At 38.6% G+C, this 17,683-nt stretch overlaps 1 protein-coding gene across 4 annotated transcripts in view; it reads left to right on the top strand.

Annotated features, from left to right (window-relative positions):
- Positions 1-148: 148 nt before the first annotated feature.
- Positions 149-17,683, top strand: part of LOC121384553 (tyrosine-protein kinase JAK2-like) — a 50,413-nt gene continuing 32,878 nt past the window's right edge. Inside the window, exons 1-7 of one of the 4 annotated variants that reach the window (XM_041515018.1) lie at positions 149-260; positions 4,892-5,842; positions 7,692-7,796; positions 10,177-10,334; positions 13,004-13,308; positions 14,439-14,579; positions 16,003-16,115. In XM_041515018.1, the coding sequence (XP_041370952.1) occupies positions 4,916-5,842; positions 7,692-7,796; positions 10,177-10,334; positions 13,004-13,308; positions 14,439-14,579; positions 16,003-16,115 (1,749 nt within the window). In that variant the 5' untranslated portion in view covers positions 149-260; positions 4,892-4,915. Of the gene's footprint in view, positions 435-4,671; positions 5,843-7,691; positions 7,797-10,176; positions 10,335-13,003; positions 13,309-14,438; positions 14,580-16,002; positions 16,116-17,683 lie in introns of those variants that run through there. The other 3 variants (XM_041515025.1, XM_041515008.1, XM_041514999.1) reach the window with 3 other exon arrangements.

Here is a 17,683-nt window from a genome sequence, read left to right as displayed (position 1 = left end):
ATAGGAATTGATTTGGTACACTTTCATATTTAATATTAACCATTTCTCGGGAAAATATTTGGACCACGTCGGCACTTTTCGGCTAATTACGGATTCTTCGCTTTCACACCGAACTCCTTCGTCAATCTAGTTAGCCTCCGTACTTGGCCGAAATGTTACGAATGGAGGGCAATCCTAAAAGGAAACGAAAACAGGATGTTGGGGTCTTTTTCTAAGAAACGTGTAACCCTATTGATTGTTGTAATGTGAACCCGGTAAAGGTTCTGTACTTTTTGTGTGTTTTACTGTTAACAAAACTATTCCACATGTGTCAGAGGACGTTTCTGTAGTTGGATATTTTTCTTATTAAACATTGCACATACATTCACAACATTGTTTCTATTTCCCGGTTCGGCGTAAATGCAACTTTCGTTTCAATTTCCTTGTACACTAAGGTAGTATATCAAACAAACAGAAATATTTTAAAATATTATTCTGATGTGTGATTAACATGGTAAGCTTGTAGATGTGCACTGTTATGTCAACCAGTGTTAAGATAGCGATTATTATGCAAGTTTTAACCTAGTCCGAAGGGACGTAGAAAGTGTTGTTTTTATGTGGGGTTTTTTTTTTAACCTAGTGCAGATTGCACATTAAGTCAATACTTTTCTTAATAGCAAGAACCACACTGTCAATGTTCATTCGAACTAGTTTTAACCATGATTAAGTAGCAGTTATTTTTAACTGGCATTGGTAAGTCATTTCCTTGTACAATGTTAGAATTCATGTAAAGCTAATGACACATACCTGTATGTATATCCATTGGATGCGATAAATGGACTGTTGAGATGATAAAAGCTAGGTGTGCCCAAGATAAGTATTCCCAAAATAAGCAAGCCCAAATTACGTATCATCCATTGACCGGTTTCGGTGGTTACGTCATCTGTGCGGAACAGTACGTACATTTGAAGATTTCTGACGTCGTTGACTTTTGCACGGGGAAAGTAAACAAATGTCTGTCACATTCACAGAAATGTGCGTAAAAATAAAGTTAAAACGAGCAAAGAAGACAAGATTGAACTTAACCCACTCATAAACATAGTACATTTCTTAATACCTTTTTTCTATGATTTTCAAAGACTGTCATTTGAAAGAAAACTTAATTTTAACGACTGTTTTTGTCTGTTCTCAACTGTATTGCTATCTAGTTATTGAAGATTGTCACGGTGTCTGCTGACAAAATTCTCTTTACAGATACTTGCCAAAAATAATGGTCCTTATATGTTTTAACATAAATATCTTTCTGGACATCTGTTTATATGGCAGTACTTTTAGATTATGATAGCCTCACTCCCATGGCTAGTGATATTCAGTGTTGGGCTAGTAAATATCTACTATTCCCATGCCCGATTGCTAGTGAAATATTTTTGTCAAATGTTGCAGTTAAGTCTGTTTTGTAAATATGAATATCCTGACCCCACCTCAACCTCCAGTGTTAGTGTTTTTAAGGTCCATCTCCCTCTTTAGGTGACATATATGATTATTACTATTATTTAGTAAAATTGTATTAACTTAAAGTAAAGTAGGGCTAGTGAATTTTCAATCATGGCTAGTAAATGTTTTAAATCGCTGATCCCATGGCTAGTGGATTTAAAAACAATTAAAAATATAAGATACATTCTGAATTTTAATAAACATATATTATATGTTTATTAAAACTCAGAATGCAGCATATATTTTTTAACCAAACAATTTTACTATTATAACTATTCATTTGCTTAACTTATAACACAATTGCAAGACATCAGAATTGTTATATTCATTATCCTAAAATGTTGTCTGTTAATATTGGTTCTCGAAGACTCACTTTTGTAATTTGCCTTAAAATATTAAAAATAATTTTCATAAATTATTATAAGTATATGTTTTGTTGAACAACATACATGTTTTGATAAAACACTGAAACATTTTGTGTTGGAAAGTTTTTGCTGTAAGCTATACCACTAAACGTTTCACTCACCGAAACCGGTTTACTTAGTTAACAATATTTCATGCTGATGCATGCTGCAGTTTTTGACACATGTGCAGTAAACTTAGCTACTTAACGGCCAGTTTAGTGCTCATGTGAAGTGTAAAATTTACTACTAAAGTAACTAAAAAAGTTGCCATTTTAATAACAACTGTCTGTTTATAAATATTGATATTTTTTAGAACCGAATGCTTATGCTCACTGATATTGGTTCACCCATGATACAAACATGCGAACCTCAAACTATTTCACCTCAAAATCAATGGAATGTTAATAGATTACAATAACTTGAAATGCATTTGCAGGCATCGAAATAAGCATTGTGTCTGGTAACCCATTTACAGGTTACCATACAATATAGCCTGGTAACCTATAGGTTACCACAACTATTTGAAAGTTAGAATTGAATTCTGTTATCGGTACGACTAATGAAATCTGGAAGTAAATTTATCTAGTGGGCGCTGCTTAAACACGAATTGCCGAAATTGCTTTGCAGTTGCACAAGTGTGCATGAACATCGGTGCAATTTCGTACGAGAAAACGAAAAGCGGAAGTATATTCATCTAGTGGACGCTGCTTAAACGCGGAATGACTATAATTGCTTGCAATTGCACAGGTGCACGTGAACATCTATGCAATTCCTTACAAGAAAATGAAACGCGGAAGTCCGGAATGCATTGCCTGGTTTACATTTGGAAACGAAACTACCGTTACGTTGAAACTTTTGTCAAGAACGAATCACCGTTCTCGACTTTCCTTACATGTGGTAACCTCCCGGTAACCTGAACAACCGTTCTCGACTTATTTCAATGCCTGCATTTGTGAGTATGTACAACACTTTACAATCATTTATTAGCATTACTGCATTAAAAAGACCTTGGTGTGCTCAGAACAGATAAAAAACCTGTTGTGCCCAATGTGAGATCTATAACCCTGAGATTTGTGACCTATTCTTCATTCATTTATACTTGTGCTTACATTCAATTCAGGGGCGTAGCATGATCTGGACCTGGGAGAGGGGTGGGGTTCGAATATGAACCAAGTGGACCCTTTTGTATTTTGTTTTTGAACCACTAGAAACTCCAAATGTATAAACCTATATGTTTTAGTTCTGAAAGCAGACCATTTGCTTCTGAACCCACCCCCCACCGCCCCAGCGCTATGCCCCTGCAATTACTATTTTACAGTTCAAGCATGCCAGGCCAGTAGCCAGGATTTGGAGGAGGGGGGAGGGAGGGGTCGTGCTTCACACGGTTGCTTAGGGTGGTCTTGGCGCATATTGAAAAAAAACAGGTCACCGGTCACCGGTCATTGGTTACAGGCCTGCATGCTGTCCTGGGCACATACCTCAGCTATCTGGAGTGTCTGTCCAAGACAGTTGGTTAGTTGTTAGTGGTAGAGAAGATAGTGTAATGGTCTTATATCTACCCATTGAGTCGCTCAAACTCACTCTGGGTTGGAGCCGGTAACAGGCTGCGAACCCAGTACCTAGCAGCCTTATATCCGATGATGTAACCATGTCACCACCAAGGCCAGTGACCCATTCTATCTCAACTGAGGCATTTAACCACTGGACTACAACCCGTTTGCTCCGTTTTCAAAAACATGAAGTCGAGTAGGGGAGAGTTTTGTAGTAGGTCATCTTTGAAAATGTGTTGTTTATAACTCAATGTATGAAAATGTTTTTTTTTATATATGCAGTAAAACCCCACGTAACGACCACCCCAGTTTTAAGACCACCCCGCTGTAAAGACCAATTTTTTAAAGACCGAAATACTTCCTTATTATTTTATAGTAAAACTACCCCGGTATTAAGACCACCCCGCTACTACGAATTACGACCAGTAAAGTCGGACCTAATGGTAGTTTTTAGTGCATTTGGACCCCACAAATGCGACCACAACATTTACTTGTCACATCACAAAAGCGACAAACAATAAATAACGTGGCAAAATCTTGCCGAGTTGTCCATGCTATGGTTTTAAAGTTAATTGCAGGTATATGTGTTGCTCAAACTAGCAATTAAATAGTCTTATATTTATTTAGTTCATAAGACAAAGGTATTAGTTTCAAACTAGGAAGTCAAAGTTAACTTCTGGAAGGTACAGCGCACAGTCATTTTGTTGTATTACACAATAATGTTGAAGTAACAGTTACACAGAGTAGCATGTTTGTTATGAAAGCAAATGCCATACCAGCCTAATACTTTATTTTTCACAGAAACTGGCAACAAATGCAACAATTAGCTGCAATCAGTCAAGTGAGATGGAAGTCACACATTGTTATTACCTTTGGAATAGAGGACGTCCTAAAATATCGGGAGGGTGTCATTTGTCTAGACAGTTGTTAATCTCCTTGTTTTTTTCGAGATACAATTGAAATTTTGAGTAAAAGTCAGTATCTATCTGTGATATTTGTATTTTTGCACAGTTCTTTACACTGTTTTTATTTAAATTTAGAATTTTTATATTGATGTTGATCATCACTTTATTTGTTTGCATTACCATAGTTTGACACCCAATAGCCGATGTATTTTTCGTGCTGGTGTGTCGTTAAACATTCATTCATTCTTTCATTCATTCAATGTAAATATTAATTCGCAGTCATCGCCAATGAATATTATCAGTTTACACATTGTTGACGGCAACTGAAAAGGAGGATGGGTGGGTGGTGGGGGTGTAAATGTCACAATCAATATTTGCCAAACAATCATCATTTTGATTGTTGGTAATTCAGTATTAGGACAACCCCACTATTAAGACCAATTTTAATAATGTGTGTGTGTGTGTGTATATATATTTATCCAGGTTGTGGTGCACTGGTTGGAATGAGAAAAAAACCCATATGAATGTACATGTAAATCTTTTTTCTTTCTTTTTTCAGTACAGAAATAAATCCTTTGTTGTCATGCAGACCTCGGTCAATCGATCGTACTCCCATATGGAGTCTCCTGGATTAAAGATTCACTTTTACGGCAACACGGAACCCATAATCATTCCTGAGACCACTTTCCCCATCGTCGTGGAAGATGTGTGCGTGCTGGCGGCCAAACATCTTAGCCAGAAACTTAGTTCCACCTGTTCATGGTCAAGGTCATGCGTATCCGATAACCTGGAAGGCGAATCTCTGTTACCGTCTTTCTTTCTGTCGACGTTTGGCCTGGTGAATAAGGAACACCGACTGTGGCTAAGTCCCAGAGAAAGGCTGACTGTGAACTGCCGCAATTACCATGAAGAATACCACTTCCGCGTCCGGTTCCGGATCTGCGACTCGAACCTGGACGCTATGGCGAGGGCAGACGGTCGGATGATGGACTACTTCTACTGTCAGTGCAGGGACGACTTCCTCAACGACAGACTGTCGGGACTTTACAACAGGAAGCTGGAGCTGGAGAAGCAGCTAGGTCTTGTGGTGCTTGAGCTGATGATACTGGAGAAGAAGAAAGAAAACCAGAAAAACGGTCAGATCGACAGGAAAGCGATGACCAGTGATTGCGTTTGTCGCAGTTCCATAATGAGCAACATCACGCTAGTGAATCTCTGGCAGCATCTGTCAAAGGGTATGCGGAGAAAATTCCGTGCTCCCTGGCACTACATAAGAATCTACCTCAGCCTGAGGTCGGAGGTGCAGCAGTTCTTCCAGGACAAGACCACAATCGATGTGAAGAAGCTGAAGAAGCTTTACGTGAAAGGTGTTCTCGAGTATGTGCCTAACTATGCTACGGAGACCTACAAGGCCAAGTTCGTCAAGGAGGATGGCGTTACTGGCAAACTGGAGGAATTGCTTGTAGATGCGTATGAGTCTCTTCCTCGCGGAATATCTTCAGTCGTTCATGTAAGTGAAAAAGATAATAAAGTTAAAGGGTTTTTTTGTACTGTAAACTGTAATATAAAAGTGAATTATTTACTATTTTTATATATAATGACTGTTTTGATATAGGCAGTGTCACCACCAGTGTAATGCTACTCTAATGCTAATACAGTGTTAGCGTAATGTGTAAAACAGTAACCAGTCTTAAGGTTGCATGTCACTATTTATGTTAGTAAAATGTTAAATGTGTAAATTATTTATTTAATTTCTAAAATATCACATAAATTGCAATACTTGTCAAAAAATAAATAAACAAAAAATCTAAATAATTAAATAAATAATATCATGAAATAGATAAATTTAACAAAGTACCTACATTGAAAAATTACTAATTTGGTTGTAAAAGTTTTGTTTAATGACACCACTAGAGCACATTAATCATCGGCTATTGGATGTCAAACATTTGGTAATTCTAACATTTTTCGATTGGTATCAAAGGATCTTTTATATATGCACCATCTCACAGACAGGATAGCACATACCAAGGCCTTTGATATATCAGTCATGGTGCACTGCCTAGAACAAAAAATAGCCCAATGGGTCACAGATATGGATCAATCATAGACTGACCGCACATCAGGCGAGCGCTTTACCACTGGGCTATGTCCTGTCCTAACAATGACCGGCCTCGGTGGCATCGTGGCAGGCCATCGGTCTACAGGCTGGTAGGTACTGGGTTCAGATCCCAGTCGAAGCATGGAATTTTTAATCCAGATACCGACTCCAAACCCTGAGTGAGTGCTCCGCAAGGCTCAATGGGTAGGTGTAAACCACTTGCACCGACCAGTGGTCCATAACTGGTTCAACAAAGGCCATGGTTTGTGCTATCCTGCCTGTGGGAAGCGCAAATAAAAGATCCCTTGCTGCCTGTCGTAAAAGAGTAGCCTATGTGGTGACAGCGGGTTTCCTCTAAAAAAAACAGTGTCAGAATGACCATATGTTTGACGTCCAATAGCCGATGATAAGATAAAAAATCAATGTGCTATAGTGGCGTCGTTAAATAAAACAAACTTTACTTTGTCCTAACAAAAGAGAATACGGCTCTACCCTAGGTACATGGTTAGAATGAAACATCTTTCTTTTCCTTTTTAAATGGGCTATTTCTTGTTCCAGCCAGTGCACCACAACTGATGTATCAAAGGCCATGGTATGTGCTATCCTGTCTATGAGATGGTGCATATAAATAAGATTCCTCGCTACTAATGGACAAATGTAGCAGGTTTCCTCTCTAAGACTATATGTCAATGTTTGACATCCAGTAGCCGATGATTAATAAATCAATGTTCTCTAGTGGTGTTGTTAAACAAAACAAACTTTAACTGAACAGCGTTATGTAACACATTTTTTAAATTACTAATTTAAAAGTCTTCTTCTTTATTTCCCCCTTTTCATAAATGCTCTATAGCATAGGTAGTTATAGCTGGATGGATGTATAAACAATAATGATTATAAATTAAGTTGAAATGTGTATCTGTGCTTACCCACACTGAACAAGTTACTGTTAAAATTATATTATACCCACCACATGACTGGTGAATGAATGGGAAGGGGGTCTAATTTTTTTTTTTTGGGGGGGGGGGTATAGTTTAGTGTTATGGAGCATTACAGAGAGGGAGGGATTATTTTGTCTAATTTTGACAAAAATAACATTACATAACATTTCAACGGCCTTTTAATTATTCACTTCATGTTTGGATTTACCATAGTTTGACACCCAATAGCCGATGTATTTTTTTGTGCTGGGGTGTCATTAAACATTCATTCATTCATTCATTTTAATTATTTAATGAATCTGTCATATTTTTTGTTACAGACCATTGTGCAGTTTGACAGGTTGCAGAATATCTCCCTGACAACTTCCGGGTTGGATAAATCTGGTGGGCAGGTCCACATTGACCAGTCTGGTGGCCAGCCCAAGGTTTGTAACTTATTGACCAGTCTGACGGCCAGTCCAAAGTTTGTAACTTATTGACCAGTCTGACAGCCAGTCCAAGGTTTATAACTTATTGATCAGTCTGACGGCCAGTCCAAAGTTTGTAACTTATTGACCAGTCTGACAGCCAGTCCAAAGTTTGTAACTTATTGACCAGTCTGACAGCCAGTCCAAGTTTTGTAACTTATTGACCAATCTGACAGCCAGTCCAAAGTTTGTAACTTATTGACCAGTCTGACGGCCAGTCCAAGGTTTGTAACTTATTGACCAGTCTGACGGCCAGTCCAAAGTTTGTAACTTATTGACCAGTCTGACAGCCAGTTCAAAGTTTGTAACTTATTGACCAGTCTGACGGCCAGTCCAAAGTTTGTAACTTATTGACCAGTCTGGCAGCCAGCCCAAGGTTTGTAACTTATTGACCAGTCTGGCAGCCAGCCCAAGGTTTGTAACTTATTGACCAGTCTGGCGGCCAGCCCAAGGTTTGTAACTTATTGACCAGTCTGGCAGTCAGCCCAAGGTTTGTAACTTATTGACCAATCTGACGGCCAGTCCAAGGTTTGTAACTTATTGACCAGTCTGGCGGTCAGCCCAAGGTTTGTAACTTATTGACCAGTCTGGCAGCCAGTCCAAGGTTTGTAACTTATTGACCAGTCTGGCAGCCAGCCCAAGGTTTGTAACTTATTGACCAGTCTGGCGGTCAGCCCAAGGTTTGTAACTTATTGACCACGGCCAGCCCAAGGTTTGTAACTTATTGACCAGTCTGGTGGCCAGCCCAAGGTTTGTAACATATTGACCAGTCTGGCGGTCAGCCCAAGGTTTGTAACTTATTGACCACGGCCAGCCCAAGGTTTGTAACTTATTGACCAGTCTGGCGGCCAGCCCAAGGTTTGTAACTTATTGACCAGTCTGGCGGTCAGCCCAAGGTTTGTAACTTATTGACCACGGCTAGCCCAAGGTTTGTAACTTATTGACCAGTCTGGCGGCCAGCCCAAGGTTTGTAACTTATTGACCAGTCTGGCGGTCAGCCCAAGGTTTGTAACTTATTGACCAGTGTGATGGCCAGTCCAAGGTTTGTAACTTATTGACCAGTCTGGCGGTCAGCCCAAGGTTTGTAACTTATTGACCAGTCTGGCAGCCAGCCCAAGGTTTGTAACTTATTGACCACGGCCAGCCCAAGGTTTGTAACTTATTGACCAGTCTGGCGGCCAGCCCAAGGTTTGTAACTTACTGACCAGTCTGACGGCCAGCCCAAGGTTTGTAACTTATTGACCAGTTTGATGATATACCAGTCGTGGTGTACTGGCTGACCACGCATCAGACAAGCACTTTACCACGGGGCTATGTCCTGCCCCATTCTGTAGGAGAGTTGAACTCCAAATGAGATAAGGAAGTGCTCACAAGCTACGACCACTAGGAGTATACTCTACCAACACCACAACCGGTACATACCCTCTCCCCTCTCCCATCAAGTGAGCTATGTCCCGGAGCTGTGGGCCATGGGCAGTTGAAGTGTTACACGTCCTCACTGGGTTAATATAATTGTGTCACAATAACCCAGAATTCACACAGTCACTACATGAGCTCCAGATGTAACAGGTAAATCAGTGTCAGCTGAGAGGATTCGAACCACAAACCTTCTGTATGAGAGTTCAGTTCTCTATCAAATGAGTTGACAGGGACATAATTGCACTAGCTACAGAGATTTAGGAGCATTTCCTACGATGACTACTGTACTGCACAGTATTTATGTTCATACGGGTCATGGAATTCTTGGAATAGGCATCGTACAAGTCGCTGCAAATCCTGGAACTGTCATAGAAGTTGCAAATGCTATTTTTCAACCATGTAAAGTTATGGAATTGTGAGTTGGGTTATGTAAAGTCATAGGAATTGAATATTGCATGACAAGCAATTTCTGACATCAAGTGTCAAAATAACTATGTTACATTCTAAATAGTCTTTGTGTCATGTACGGTACATTCTAAAATTTCTATCTTTTATAGCTGTTGCCATTTAAAACCAAAGAGAAAACCATGGAAAATATAAATTTCTTGATAAATAATGTTTACCAATTTAAAAAACACTAGAAGAGACTTATCAAGGTCTTGTCAAAATAACTGTGTTGGATCCTAATAGTCTTGGTGATACATCTAAGTTTTAAGGCTCCTTTCTTTCATAGATGTGGCTGTTTGAAACCAAAGAGCAAGCAGTGGAAAATAAAAATTTCATGATAAATACTTTTTACCAGTTTAAAAAACGCAAGAATCGATTAGCAATTTCTGACATCAAGTGTCAAAAGAACCAATATGTTAGATGCTAAATAGTCTTTGTTTTGTGTACGTTCTAAAATTCCTGTCTGTTGTAGATGTTGCTGTTTGAAACGAAAGAGGAAGCGGAGTCGTTTGTGTCTGGAGTGGATGGCTTCTTCCGACACCAGCAAGACTTCTACAATGGCCTGTGTAAAATTGTAGAACCACCAAGCTTGGAGTTGCTGCGTAGTCTCAGAAGTTTTGGGCCAATGACGTATGTGAAGTTTATTGTTTAATTTGTTTGTTTGTTTTGTTTAACGACACCACTAGAGCACATTGATTAATTAATCAGCAGCTACTGAATGTCAAACATTTGGTAATTCTGAAACATAGTCATCAGAGGAAACCTGCTACATTTTTCTTAATGCAGCAAGGGATCTTTTATATGCACCATCTCACAGACAGGATAAGACATACCACGGCCTTTGATATACCGGTCGTGGTGTACTGACTGGAGTGAGAAATAGCCCAATGGGCCCACCGACGGGGATCGATCCCAGACCAACCGCACATCAGACAAGCATTTTATCACTGGGCTACGTCCCGCCTCTTTTATTGTTTAAGTCTCTATTATAAACTGGACCGGCCTCGGTGGCGTCGTGGTTAGGCCATCGGTCTACAGGCTGGTAGGTACTGGGTTCGGATCCCAGTTGAGGCATGGGATTTTTAATCCAGATACCGACTCCAAACCCTGAGTGAGTGCTCCGCAAGGCTCAGTGGGTAGGTGTAAACCACTTGCACCGACCAGTGATCCATAACTGGTTCAACAAAGGTAATGGTTTGTGCTATCCTGCCTGTGGGAAGCGCAAATAAAAGATCCCTTGCTGCTAATCGGAAGAGTAGCCCATGAAGTGGCGACAGCGGGTTTCCTCTCAAAATCTGTGTGGTCCTTAACCATATGTCTGACGCCATATAACCGTAAATAAAATGTGTTGAGTGCGTCGTTAAATAAAACCTTTCTTTCTTTCTGTTATAAACTGAAATCAGTTTTTTTACAATACCACATTTTTTATGTGGGGATTACTAAAAAAAAAATCACGACCGTATCATCGTTCTCAGTGTCCCAGAAATAATCGCAGATCATATTAATCCTGGGATTAATGCCACTTCAATTCTATTTGTTCAGCTCATTAATCTTCTAACTACTAAGATTAATTTTTGACAAAACCCATGTTGAGGGGGGTACAAATTTGTAACTTTTACTCACATATTTTCACTTAATTTTGTTTTGTTTATATAAACACATAAAATAATGTTCATATATGAACCAGTAAATATTATTTTCGTGCTTTTTTTCAAATTTTTATGATATTTTAGATCAATTAATGTTGATTAAAATTAGGCAAAAAATTTATAAAGTCACACGGGCTGCGTTTGTGGCCAGATGTGTAGTATTTATGTCCATTATTCTGAATAACTGTGTTTTTCTGACCAGAATTATTTTTGGAAACTACGATTCATATCCCAATATTTTGTGATGTTTGTTGTTGGTAAAATGGTCAAATTTATTATCAAATTAGCTGTGCCAATCAGCTATCAATACCTGAAAATAACTGCAATGTTCTGCTATGGTGGTCAAGTGAAAATACTTTCCGAAAACCACTTCTACAACTGAAAATATCCAGGTAATTCTCATTCAAAAACCAAAACCTAAAGCGGCCATTATGAAGATTAGTTTTGATAGTATTGTTCTATTATTATTATTATGGTGAGTGCCGTGTGCTAAACGGCGGGAAATATGAATGAGTGAATATATTGTATATAAAGTGTCGGCTTGTGTGACGTTAAGCGAAACATCTCACCTGCGGTAGTCAGAAAGGTTAAACGCCCTCAGAATAAGTGCATCTTTTCTACTCATGGTAAATGTATCACAATGTAAAATAATCGATCATGATGTTATATAAATTATGCTTCTATATATAACAGTTTATTCCATTGTATATATATATATATATTTTTGTTTTTTTTGTTTTGTTGTATAATATGATGTCTGGTTCACAATGAATCTTCATTATTTTCATTTCTTTATTTACTACTTTCTATTTATTGACCAAATTTGCCATAATATAGTGGTTCAATAATTAACTCGACTGAAAGTGAGGTGTACCGGTATAACTATAACATGTTGAGTATTTGCCCATGTGATCTATTTTGAAATAAAGTCGCTGATTTCTACAAAGCTAGCGTGGTGTTTCATATTACATGAATTTTAAATATGCTTATATCGTGTGAATGTTATATAATTACTTGAGTAGTTAAAGTTAAAATGTACACCTTCTAAATCGTGAAACATTTTGTTCAGTATTGCATCGCATTTCGCTACACAAGAATTAGAGATCGCTACACAATTTTAAAACATTAAACAGAGTGACTGATCAATTTTCAGTTTGAATAGAAATATCGCTAATCACAATTTTGAAAACTAAATGTTCCCTGCTATAACTATGAGTTAGAACAGATAATCGACAAATATGTCAAATAGAGAATAACTAGTTAATAACGTCAGATATCTGCTTTATCTTGTGCAGGTAAGAATGGGAAATTCCGCGATGGTCAGCCGAACAGGATAAAGCAAATATCCGACGTCAATAGCTAGTTATTATCTTTATTCTGCAGACCATAAAAATTAAGGGGAAAAGCTATTATTTCCGATATTTCAGCCACATTGTATGATGACCTAGAGGTCAAATGAGCAATTTTGTAATGTAGCTATGCATGTGACGTCATGTGAGTGACATCAAAAGTGATAATCTGCTAGTATACGTTTATGACTTTGCTTTAATCGGTGATCATAATCTGTCAATAGAAACAGTGGTTGCAGGATAAAAGTGGACATGTAGGTTCCTCCCTTGGACCATTCATATGTTTTTGAATATGTTTCAGAGACGAACAAGCCTCGGAGAAGTTACAGACGGAGCTAACGGCCAACGAGAACGAACATGGTTCATCGAAGTCGTCTCTGTTCCTCATTCACCAGACCGCGACCGACTTGCGTGCCTTCGTCGTTCTGTCAGGGTGCAAGGGGAAGACCCCTGACCAGTTTGAGAAGAGGTACATTCTGCACAAGACAGGGAGGTTCTGCCTGAAGTCGGCGGATGGTGCCAGTGATGAGACGTACGAGAACGAGACACGTCTACTCAAAGAGCTGCGTGTGGACAGCAAACAGATTCGACCACAGTCCGGCACAGGTGAAGACCAGTCCCTCTCCTTGATTGTTAGTCCCCCACATTATCGGCGTCGTGGTGTGGTAGGTACTGGGTTTAGATCCCAGTCGAGGCATGGGATTTTTAATCCAGATACCGACTCCAAACCATGAGTGAGTGCTCCGCAAGGCTCAGTGGGTAGGTGTAAACCACTTGCACTGACCAGTGATCCATAAATGGTTTGTGATATCCTGCCTGTGGGAAGCACATATAAAAGATCCCTTGCTGCCTGTCGTAAAAGAGTAGCCTATGTGACGACAGTGGGTTTCCTCTAAAAAATAATGTCAGAATGACCATATGTTTGACGTCCAATAGCCGATGATCAGATAAAAAATCAATGTGCTCTAGTGGCGTCGTTAAATAAAACAAACTTTACTTTTTTTCCCCACAGTGTTCATTGTTATTTCGCTTGATGCACAATTGGTCTAGGATCGATATTCGTCTATGGACCCATTGGGCTATTTCTTGTCATTTCAGGCAGTGCACCACGACTGGTATATCAAAGGCTGTGGTATGTGCTATCATGTCTATGGAATAGTGCATATAAAAGATCCCTTGCTACTAATGGAAAAATGTAGCAGGTTTCCTCTCTAAGACTATTTCTCAAAATTACTAAATGTTTGACATCCAATAGCTGATGATTAATAAATCAATATGCTCTAGTTGTGTCGTTAAGCAAAATAAATATAACATATCCAATGGTAATGTTTTGATATATTGGACAAAAGGTACTTTTTATATCTTTTATCTTTTAAAACTGAAAGTTAATATTTTGTCTAAAATTATGAAAAATAATTTTTAAAAAACATCCCGACATGTAAACTGAGTTGACAGGTGTCACGGTTAGTTTATATTTTAAGATGGCATAGCATTGTAGTAATATAGCTAATTTTGAATTTCAATGACGTCAGTATTTCAATGACGTCACTGTGCATCTCCTTACAATAACAATAAATTGGGTGCATGACGTTTCTGTTTTAATAACAGTGGAAAAATTCCAATGCAAAATTACTATTGAAATTTATGTTTTTGTTTGAACATTACTAAAGCACCTGACTGTTTATTTCCAATATCTGTAAAATGAATAAAATGTTCACTGTTGCGTTGTGTTTTAGATAGCGGTATCTGTGTGATGTTCACTGATGACGTCATTTCGCACTACTACCCTGTTGACAGCAGACAGATAGACAAACAGTCTAGAGAGCCGATGTGTTTCACTGATCAGCATATCTGTCCAGCAGATGTCCAACATTTGGGTACGTTCTCAGAATAAATACCTGAGCAGGACATAACCCAGTGTTAAAGCATCCGCCTGATGCTCAGTCAGTTTACGATTGATCCCTGTCGGTTGGCCCATTGGGCTATTTCACGTTCCAGCCAGTGCACCACGACTAGTATATCAAAGGCTGTGGTATGTGCTACCCTCTCTGTGGGATTGTGCATATAAAAGATCCCTTGCTACTCATGAAAAAAAAATGTAGCAGGTTTCCTCTTTAAGACTAAGTCAAAATTACCAAAATGTTTAACATCCAATAGCCGGTGATTAATAAATCAATGTGCTCTAGTGGTGTTGTTAAACAAAAAAAACAAACAGAATAAATACCTGGGCGGGGAACAATTTTTTTCCAAAATCTTGATTAGCATTATTTCTAGTCAATAGAAAATTAGCAACTACTGTTTAATGTTTGTTTTTTGTTTTTTAAATGGCAGGCCAAAAGAAGTATGGCCTCTAAAAACATGTCATGTCGTAGGGTTTTATGTGCACATTCAGAACAAGCTGTTGTAGCGCACGCCCCTCTAAAAACAAATATGGCCTGCTAGAAATAATACAGCATGGGGTGAGTGGAGGGTTTGGGACAGTGTGTGTAAAATTAAGACCTCTGAGATGTAACTTAGAACATTATAAAATTAACATATAACAGAGTCACGGGCTCAACCTCCGCTAAATAAAATATGAGATGATTGTACATACATTTTAGTAATTTTAGCAGGTGAATTTTTCTTTCATCTGCCAAATAGGACATGAAAATTGTTGTTTTGAAACTTACATACTAGTCTAATGTCATTATTAGAGATTAATTCATTAGTATTGTTGTATTAATATTTATTAAATGTTAGTGTAAAGTATATCTTTAAATGCTTATATCCATCTCTAATGTCATTATTTACTGAGAATATGTTCTCAAAACCTATTCCAATTCTTCTGTTACATCTATGAGGAACATTAGTCTTACCTTAAAAATATGACTATAAATAGAACGTAGAAATGATACGGCAATAGAATGTTTTATATGTGTAGTCCTTAAAAAAAAAAAAGGATATATCGAAGGGTGTCCACTACAGACAGGTTGTTGTTATAGTGGGTGGTTGTTATAACTGGATGGACTAGCAGTTACTTCTGGCATTGTTAAGAGGCACTGGTTACAAGTGCCTCTTAACAATGCCAGAAGTAACTACTGAACACTCTCCGAAGTCGTCAGACCAAGCCAACAGCTAAAGCAGGTGTGTGGCACAGATAGCCACAAGAGACAAGCACATGTCACGGTTGGATAGACAAGGACTGGGATGTGGAGGTGTACATCGAAAGATAGGAGGAACTGGAAGTCAAAGGAGAGAAAGGAAAGGAAGTAGTGGGATAAAAAAAATTGAACAAAAACTGGATGCACTGAATACTTGCAGGTTTTGGTAGATACACGGAAGTGAGCAGGGCATGTCTGGATGATAAGAAGAGTTGCAATGAACAAGACGTCATCATAAAACAGCTGAAGAAAGACTCATCTATATACATGGAGGTATTTCGTTTAAACAATATTTATTGCCATTCAAAAACAGTAGCGGTCTAGGGATTGGCCAACAGGCGTTAGCCTATTTTAAGGCCTCTCCCAACATTTTACGATATGAATATTTTACAAACAATGAAATATCCAGGTTACCACGAAATACATTTTCATTTAAACTTAATTTTCGTGCTTATATCCGATTAAAGATGAAGCACACTGTCCTGGGCACACACCTCAGCTATCTGGGCTATCTGTCGAGGACAGAGGGTTAGTGGGTTAGAGGGTTAGTGGGTTGGTGGGTAGTGGGTTAGTGAGAGAGAAGAGGGTGTAGTACTAGTGATCTTACATTTACTCACTGGGGGGCGGGACAGAACCCAAGTGGTAAAGTGCTCGCTTGATGTGCGATCGGTTTAGGATTGATCCCAGAGTTCGACAAATCCACTAGCCCGACGCCCGTGGCTAGTGCTTTTTAAGTTCAGGCTAGTGAGAAACGCAAAACCACTAGCCCTGCGGGCTAGTGGTTTCCCACCCCCTCTCCTTATCGCTCGATCGTGTTTTTGTTTTTTTTCTTTTTCTCTCGGCTGAAATTTTGTTTAATAAATTTGATTGTGACGTTTGTCATAAAATAATATCAACAACATCATCAGTATATAATAATAATCCACTTGAACTAGGTCTGCAAACTGCAGTAACATGCTATCTCTACATCGTTACGGTTACAGCATGCATTGTTTACTTTTCCCTTTCAAGTTTCTGGCACAGGAAATCAAGTCTAATGACATGCGTGTTTTGATTGGTTGGACACGTCACGTGGTAGTTAATCTCGCACATAATTATGTTTTGGGCTAACTTGGAAATCACCAGTCGCGACGACAGGTTAATCTCAATCAAGTAAACCCCAATCATGCTTTGAATTTCAGTGTTTGTTTTATTTACCTATTGTTTTCTAATTTAACACTTCGCTTACATATGGTTATCGGCAACCAGGAAAACAATTTACTTTAATGGTAACCACACATGCAATGACTCGGCTTGGGCTATTACGTTTGGATAATGTCTCACAGCTGCCGATACAAACAATGGATTAGATGTCGCCATTCTATTCTTTTGATATTGGTCTGACATGGGATAATGCCCTGTATTTGAGCAATTGGCAGTACCGTTCCTGGCGACATGAATAGTAGGCCCTAAAAGCATAACCCACTACCAAATACACTCAACCATCTATTACCGTGTGTCACACTGTCGTACCCTCATTTAAATTTAATTATTTTGATAGTGGTTTTAGATACCAACCATGAGTTTAATCAATTATTTTTCCCCGGGAGTGGGCAAAAGCGAAAATGGGACAATAACAATGGATCACACTGGACAAAAGACCAAATGTACAACACGACAAAACTGAAAGTTACAACATAATTTAAGTGTTTGTTTCATTTTACTGTTATACTCGTAAATGTGTAATCTTACAAAAATTATATAAAAATCCAGTTATAATTGATCAAGAATTTGGGCTAGTGCTTTATCTTGGTGGGCTAGTGGTTTTCACAAACCCACTAGCCCTGTGGCTAGTGACTTTT

This window comes from Gigantopelta aegis, chromosome 2 (genome assembly GCF_016097555.1).
Source record: "Gigantopelta aegis isolate Gae_Host chromosome 2, Gae_host_genome, whole genome shotgun sequence".
NCBI lineage: Eukaryota > Metazoa > Mollusca > Gastropoda > Neomphalida > Peltospiridae > Gigantopelta > Gigantopelta aegis.
Note: the sequence above shows the minus strand (reverse complement) of the source record. Positions and strands in the feature narration are given on the sequence as shown.